This window comes from Mercenaria mercenaria, chromosome 7 (genome assembly GCF_021730395.1).
Source record: "Mercenaria mercenaria strain notata chromosome 7, MADL_Memer_1, whole genome shotgun sequence".
Taxonomy (NCBI): domain Eukaryota; kingdom Metazoa; phylum Mollusca; class Bivalvia; order Venerida; family Veneridae; genus Mercenaria; species Mercenaria mercenaria.
This window is the reverse complement of record NC_069367.1, coordinates 71,417,489-71,425,996: the sequence shown is the minus strand read 5'-3', so window position 1 is coordinate 71,425,996 and position 8,508 is coordinate 71,417,489. Positions and strand designations below refer to the sequence as shown.

General features: G+C 40.0%; 1 protein-coding gene across 1 annotated transcript; it reads left to right on the top strand.

Annotated features, from left to right (window-relative positions):
• The first annotated feature begins 5,025 nt into the window (after positions 1-5,025).
• On the top strand, positions 5,026-7,929 carry LOC128558339 (uncharacterized). The gene has a single exon (XM_053547267.1). It carries the CDS (start codon positions 5,026-5,028, stop codon positions 7,927-7,929), a length of 2,904 nt encoding a protein of 967 aa, XP_053403242.1.
• Positions 7,930-8,508: the final 579 nt, after the last annotated feature.

Genomic DNA, 8,508 nt, shown 5'->3' with positions numbered 1-8,508 from the left:
AGTACATAATTATGTTTTTACTGTTTTGTACTGAAAGACATCAATAACGTAAACTAGATTTTAAAGTTATGACTTGTCCGTTAATGAAATCCCAAATGTGACAGTTTACAAATTAATCTAGTGCAGTTATGCAAGAAACGTTATGTAGGTATAAAGCACGATTTTAGGATTGATCACAGACTGTTCGTTATTACTTTTGTTTACAGAAGTCAATAAAAGTATTTGCTTTTGCAGTTTTCTTTTCAAAAAATCAATTGCTTTTTTATACGAACGTCTCCAAAATCAGATTAAATTTTTTGATCTGCATCACCAAATTATATGGGTTTTTTTCACTGAAATTGCATCAAGTTCTCTTATTTTGCTAGGTGGCTTTAAATGTTGTACAGATTCAATGTGCAAACTTTTTTGAAACTTCCGTAACATCATTGCATTTTCTTTTATTTCTCTGAAAGCCAACAATGGTTTTGTTTTATACGTGCTGCACATAAGATATGAGTCTTTCAACACAATTTGCATCTCTTTTTTATTAAATAAAAGACAGAACTTTGGAAAAGCCAAGAACATTTAGTATTCTGGTCAGACAGATTTCCTGAAGTCTAATGTTTCTGATCGTCTGGATTTTCTTAAAAAGTTCCGACTCCTGTTCTAGAAATAGATACGCCATCTTCTGCTAGCTTTTCACCATGATTTAGAAGTGTTTATGCTTTTATATCTATACGGATAAAAGGGAATCATGGTGATGAGGGTTGAAGAAAGAGGAGATCATAGTACTTGTTATGTGGCAACGTTTCAAAGAGACAGCTTAAATACACCACCCGCTGAAGACTTTCAGGCAGTGGTAAGCATAAGGGATAAGCCTGGTTAATAAATATACTGTACCGTACATGCGGCCGTAATGCGACCATATTGAAGACAATGAACGGCAAAATACTGCTTGCTGTTTAATTGTGAACAGAGCAGTACATTTTGAAAACTTTATGTTACTATTAAAGTCACTGTAAATTTTCATTTTAGTTAAATCACTAGAACTAGTTCACTAGTCTGAGACAAGATGCAAATGAAAAAGATCTATGTCTTGCTGAATACAAAAATGTGACATGGTTAGTTTTCCTAAATCGTTACTACACTCGATTTTCCCTCGAATAACCTGATTAAGGTTTAAACACCTTTACTGCTTTAACTGTTTGTATAGTTATTTTTGTTCATTTTTATCATTATGTTTCAGACAGAGGATGACGTCGATGTGCTGTAAATGGCTCATTTTAGTTTCGTGTGTACACAGGGGAGTAACTTTGTTTAAACTCTGCCTACCGGCTTTACCTTTGTTTCGGAACTTTGTGTTCATTTATTTGCTCATTGTACTTACTCGCTAGACGATTTTCCTGGCGCTAATTCAAATATTCAACTTGTTTCGGTCTTGTAGCCCCCCACGGTGTAAGTTTCTGACTTTCTATTGTTCTTTTATTACTAGATATTAATTTCCCGTACTTTACTGTATAAAATTTCGACCAATGTTAAAGGATCCCTTGTCGAATTTATTTTTGGGTCGACATTCGTCCTTGTACCTTTTCGAACCAATGTGTTTTCCTTTTATATAAATTAGTTGCATACTAATATTTGTTTTTCATAACGCATATACTAAATATTTCCTTTCTTTCTGTATATTTCAGCTTCTTACCAATTGATGTGTTATTAAATGGTTAAACTCTACTGGTGTTTAGATGATTTGTACGTCCCTATAACGGCCAGTACAGTAAGAAGACCCGACACTCTTCAACGCTACAGAACAGAGACTAGTTAAGACGTCGGAACCTTGTGATGCCCCGTGTAAAAAAGTTGACTGAAAAAGCTATGGAAGAATACAACAACAGAGTTGAGAAATATTATAATAAACTAAAGCCTTTGTGGAATGATTTCTCCAATATCACAAATACTGATATATCTGACAAAGACATAGAATTTTTGAGAGCACTTCGAGAAGATTTCTGTCAGAAATATGAACACTTGCATAACATTCAGTCAGAATTTACTGAATATCTCACTAGAACCTGCACAGAGGACAGTAACATAGAAAATATCGGTCTCCAAAAGAAAATTGCGTCCATCAAGAATAGTGGTGAAAACTTTATAAAAAACATTGACTCGGCAATTCATGAGATTACCTTTCGAAGTGACATTAAAAGTGTGGTATCGTCTGCAGATTCAGTAGGGACATCACGGTCATCAACTTCTTTGAGATATAAAATGTTAGCAGAAGCAGAAGCAGCTAAAGCGCGAGCTGCATTCGCAGAGAAAGAAGCATTTTTAATGCATCAAAAGGCAGAATTAGAAGAGCAGGATGCGATAAGGAAAGCCGCTTCCGAAAGGAGGAAAGCCGATTTGCAAAGAGAACTATTGCTGCTAAGAAAAAAGGAAGGAGCAGCAATGGCCATTGCGAGGTCTGAGACATACGAAAATGGCTCGAAAACAAGAAATCGATCTCTAATATCAAAGTTAACTGTAGAGACGTCCGAAGAAAAGGTGTCTAAATTCCTTAACACGCAAATTCAGGATCAACCTGATCAGCAACTGTTTGATAATGTGACGACTCAAAATATCCAGACAGTCAGAAAAATAGTGACAGATGATAAAGATCCGGTGACATGCCAGTCTCAAACAAAGGAAAAGACACCCTTCGTTACAAGTGCAGATTTTGAACAAACTGTTCTAGACAATAAAAGATCAGTAACGAAACAATCAGAACCTCTAGTTAGTAATACACAAACTTACCTTTTGCCGCCTGATTTCGCGCCTCCACCCCCTTTACCTCCAGGTTTTGCGCCTCCACCACAGTCTTTTAGGCAAGGAAATGTAGAGGATTTCAGTAAATTCCTACTCAAGAAAGAACTACTTTTGAATAGGCTATACAAATATGACGAGAAACCCGAGGACTATTTGATGTGGAAAACGAGTATTAAAGCAGTTATGAACGAACTTAACGTCACTGCATTTGAGGAACTGGACCTGATTATTAAATGGCTGGGACCAGAATCTGCAAGACAAGCCACCAGCATCAGGGCGTCTTGTGCTGGCAGCGCAGAGTCAGCCCGCTCTAAGATATGGGAGCGCCTCGACGAGCGTTTTGGCGCTGCAGAAAGAGTAGAAAGAGCTCTGAAAAGTAGGCTTCAAGCTTTCCCAAGATTAGGCCCCAGAGGTTACAAACTGATGTATAACCTATATGACACTGTCTCGGAGATAAACTTCCTAAAAGATAACCCGAAGTATGCAGATATGTTGTCGTACTTCGACACCTCATATGGTGTCACCCCAATTGTTAGCAAACTTCCACCGTACATGCAAGAAAGATGGACCGTAAAGGAGTCCACTTACAAGAATGAACATAATGTGCCATACCCCCCGTTTTCATTTTTCGTGAACTTTCTAAACATGCAATGCAAAATGAAAAACGACCCCAGTTTTGTGTACGATCAAACTCCGGCACAAACAAACAGAAAAACACCTGGTGTGAAAGTACATAAATCGATCACGGAAGATGGTGGATCACCCGGTCAAGCGAAACAATGGACACCAAATCAAAGTCAGTCCGAATTTAAGTGTGTACTTCATAAATCCAACTCACATTACCTCACTGCATGCAGAGACTTTAAAAAGAAGCCATTCAACGAGCGTAGAAAAATCCTAAAGGATTATTCATTGTGTTTCAAATGTCTTAGTAAGGATCACATGTCCAAAGATTGCAAGAAGCAGATAGTGTGTAATGAATGTGGAAAACCACACAATACTGCGATGCACATTTCACAAGACTCTGGTTCGAATTCTGCTGCCAAAGTGACGGCGGGGAGCCGCTCAGAAAAGATGGAGAAAAATCGGACCTGGTGTTACGGCTCGTTGTACAGCACTGTGTGGTGACCAATACATTGGAAGATCTTGTAGCAAAACTGTGCTAGTTGACATTTACAATGCAGACAATGAAAGTGATGTGTTTAGAGTTTACGCTATAATAGACGATCAGAGTAATAGGACTCTCGGAACAACAGCATTGTTTGATAGGTTGTGTGCAGATTCAGACTTTACAGGGTATACGTTGTCGTCATGCTCGGGTCGTACATCAAGAACGGGAAGGATATCTAAAGAACTACGTATACGTTCTGTGAAAGGAGAAACAGATATGGAACTGCCGTTTGTCATCGAGTGTGATGAGATTCCACACGAATCCTCTGAGGTACCTACACCTGACGTAGCTAGATCTTACAGACACTTACGACATTTAGCCAGTGAGATACCAGAGCTTAATGATGACTGCAAAGTGCAACTCTTAATCGGTAGAGATGTTCCAGAGATCCATCACGTGATAAACCAAGTTACCGGAGACCGTGGTATGCCATTCGCTCAACAGTTATGCTTAGGTTGGGTTATTGTAGGCGAGGTTTGCTTGGGTAAGACGCACGTTCCTGATGTGTCCGTTCGTAGGACATATGTGTTACCAAATGGAAGGTCATCACGTCTTCAACCTTGCCAAAACAACTTGAACGTAAAGGAAGAGAAACCTTTTACTTCACATACCACCCTTCCACAACAAGATAACGAAGGTTGCAACATATTTATACGCACCCGTGAAGATGATAAACCTGGACTTTCGTGGGAGGACAGAGAGTTCCTTGGTGTGATGGACCAAGAAATGACTAAAGATGATGAAGGTTACTTCACTGCTCCCTTACCCTTCAAGCCTGACAGAACGAGTCTGCCGTGCAACAAACAGCAAGCCTGGCACAGAGCCCAGATTTTAGACAGAAGTCTCAAACGAGATGCAGTTAAAAGAGAACATTTTAGTAACTTTATGACAAAGGTATTGAATACTGGAGCCGCCGAAGTTGCACCCGCCATTGAACAAGGACGTGAGTGCTGGTACTTGCCGCTTTTTGGTGTTTATCATCCGAAGAAGCCGGGTCAGATAAGAGGGTGTTTGATGCGTCGGCAGTGTATCAAAGTCAATCGTTGAACAAAGTACTTATGTCCGGTCCCGACATGACTAACAGCCTGCTAGGAATTCTCCTGCGTTTCCGCAAAGACAAAGTTGCGGCGACGGCAGATGTGGAACAAATGTTTTATAGGTTCAGGGTCCGTGAAGATCATAGAGACTACCTTCGTTTCTTTTGGTATAGAGATAACGACGTCGACAAGGATCTGATCGAATACAGAATGAAAGTTCATGTCTTCGGCAATACCTCATCCCCAGCAGTTGCCACATACGGACTAAGGAGAGCGGTTCAACATGCCGATGAGGATGTCAAACGATTTGTAAACAGAGATTTTTACGTCGATGACGCTTTAACGTCTAAACCTGAAGCAACGCAAACAATTGAGCTGATGAAGAAGACGCAGTCTACTTTACTAGAGGAGGGCCATATAAGACTCCATAAGATCGCGTCTAACAGTCTGTTGGTCATGTCTTCTTTTCCCACACGAGACCTCGGAAACAATTCCAAGTCCTTGGAATTAGGAAGTGATGAAGATTGTTGTCTACATCGTAGTCTAGGCGTATCTTGGGATATACTAAAGGATGTTTTGACATTCCGAATTTCTGACGACGTCAAGCCTTTCACACGACGTGGAATACTATCGACGGTGAATAGTCTTTACGATCCTATTGGTTTTGTGGCACCGGTGGTCATTAAAGGAAAATTGTTACTCAGAGACTTGGTGTCTAGAAATTACGATTGGGATGACGAGCTGCCATTTGACCGACAACGTGAATGGGTAGAATGGAGGGAATCGTTGAAAAGTTTGGATTCCATAGAGATCCCGCGTCAGTACTTACCTGTGTCCCCAGAGAATGCAACTAGGATAGAACTGCATGTCTACTGCGACGCTTCTGAGAAAGCAATCGCTGCGTCAGCTTACATAGTTTGCAAGGCCCTTAAAGGCGAAGATCGCTCTAGTTTTGTGATGGGAAAGGCGAAGGTTGCACCTACTAGCGGACATACGATACCAAGACTGGAATTATGTGCAGCTGTGCTAGCTGTTGAGACTACTAGTACTATTCTAGAACAAATAGACATAAACTTCGATCAAGTAAAATACTTCTCTGACAGTAAAGTAGTTTTAGGATACATTAACAATAAGACAAAGAGGTTCTATACTTACGTTAGTAATCGTGTAGAGAAGATACGTAGCTCGTCTTGTCCGGAACAATGGAATTACGTGCCAACTCACTTGAATCCAGCTGACTGTGCAACTAGAGGTGTTGCAGCGATAAATATGGTTCAAAGTCAGTGGTTAAAGGGTCCTTCTCAGATGCATCTTGAAGAAGATAGTGACTTTCCTTTGGTTAACCCAGAGTTAGATAAGGAAATTCACGTAAATGTCGCAGCATCTAAAGTAACCTGCGCTGAACAGAACATAGAACGCAGTATGTTAGAGACTGAAAGGTTTGAACGTTTCTCTAGTTGGGCTAGTATTAAGCGTGCTATCTCATTCCTACAAAGAAGAGTGAACGTAGTTAGCAGTCAATTGTCGTCTAAACCTGATGAAGAAATATTGGACTTTACCCGACAAGATAGAGCTGAAAGTCTAATCCTCCGGTCTGTTCAGATTGAAGCTTACTCAGAAGAGTATCAGTGCCTAGATGCAGGGAAGTCCATACCAAAGAAAAGTGCGATAGCTACACTAAATCCGTTTATTGATGCCAAAGGAGTTCTACGTGTGGACGGTAGACTAGAAAGGTCCGACTGGACTAGTTATGAGAAACATCCCGCTATTGTTCCAAAGAAACATCACATCGCAACTCTACTTGTACGGCATTATCACGAACATGTTAAACACCAAGGCAGGCACTTGACAGAAGGAGCCCTTAGGTCGAGTGGTTACTGGATTGTCGGAGCCAAACGTCTGATCTCCAGTATCATACATAGTTGTGTCCAGTGTAGAAAACTCCGGGGTAAACATGCCCAACAGATCATGAGTGACTTGCCTCAAGATCGCTTAGAACCAGCACCTCCGTTTACTTATGTTGGAGTCGATGCCTTCGGACCATGGAACGTTACAGCTCGTCGAACCAGAGGTGGCAAAGCTAACAGTAAGCGATGGGGTATATTGTTTACATGCCTCACGATCAGGGCAATTCATATAGAGGTAGTAGAAGAGATGTCAGCTTCTGCATTTATGAACGCGCTAAGAAGGTTCATAGCTCAACATGGGAACGTCAAACTGTTCAGATCGGACAGAGGCACAAATTTCGTTGGAGCCACGAAGGATCTTAACGTGAATGTCATCAACGTTGAAGATGGCTGTGTGAACAACTTATTAAAACAGAAAGGCGTATTATGGGTATTCAACCCACCCCATGCTTCGCACATGGGCGGAGCATGGGAAAGGATGATTGGTGTAGTCAGACGCATTTTAGATTCTATTCTGTCGGAGGCATCCTGTAAAACTCTGACTCACGACGTTCTAACAACTGTTATGGCGGAAGTGTGTGCTATCGTGAACGCGAGACCCATAGTGCCTATATCGACAGATAGTAGTGAACCGGAAGTCCTCAGCCCTTCCTCAATACTGACCCAGAAAGCTGACTTCAGTACTCCTGACTTCGAAAATATGAGTTTGACGGACATCTACAGAGCTGAATGGAAACGCGTACAGGTTCTTGCGGACAGATTTTGGAAGAGGTGGAAGAACGATTATTTGCAGAGTCTCCAGCCTAGACGAAAGTGGCAACAGGAAGTGGAAGATATTCATGTAGGAGATGTTGTTTTAGTCAAAGATGTTGAAGTGATTCGAAACCAGTGGCCATTAGGAATCGTTGAAGAAGTTTTCCCCAGTAAAGATGGTAGAGTGAGAAAACTGAGTGTACGAATGCGTCGTGAAATGAAAAATGTTGTACTAACAAGGCCAATTTCGGAAATCGTACTGTTGTTGTGCAATGAATAAGTTTTTAGATCTTGATTCAGAGTGTTAAAGGAGATAAGTGATGTTAACATTCGTCTAGTTGTATGATATAACCAAAAAGGGGTTGTATTTGTCTGTTGAAACGATTAGCAGAATAAGGCGTAATTTCAATTTGAAATTCTGTTTGGTGATTTGTTAATATGTTTGTATTAAGTTTTTGTCGTTATATTTTGTCTAGTCAAGTTTTGCCTAGTCAAGTTCAAGTTAACTTTATTTTTTGAATATAGTTATTCACTTGTCATTAGTATATTTTTTCAGTAATCTTGTGGTTTAAACTAAAAAGTTACTTGACAATGGTATGTAATGTACTTGTATAGCTTGTCGGACAACACATATTAAGTATTTTTGGAGACTTAATATTTTGCTGCTAAACTTCATGATAAAATATCGTTTGAAAAATTAATTTTTTTTTTTTTTTTTTTTTTTTTTCTTCATTTGAAAATGCTTATTTACGTTGTTGTCTTTAAGAGTAGTAGAGACGATTGAATACTTAGTGGAATGGTTAAGGCATTTGTCTTAAGATATCTACATGTACACGTATTATTGTATATTTTGCCTTTG

Excerpts from the sequence above, each read along its gene's own strand:
- LOC128558339 (XM_053547267.1), top strand. The coding sequence starts at position 5,026 with ATGACTAACAGCCTGCTAGGAATTCTCCTGCGTTTCCGCAAAGACAAA.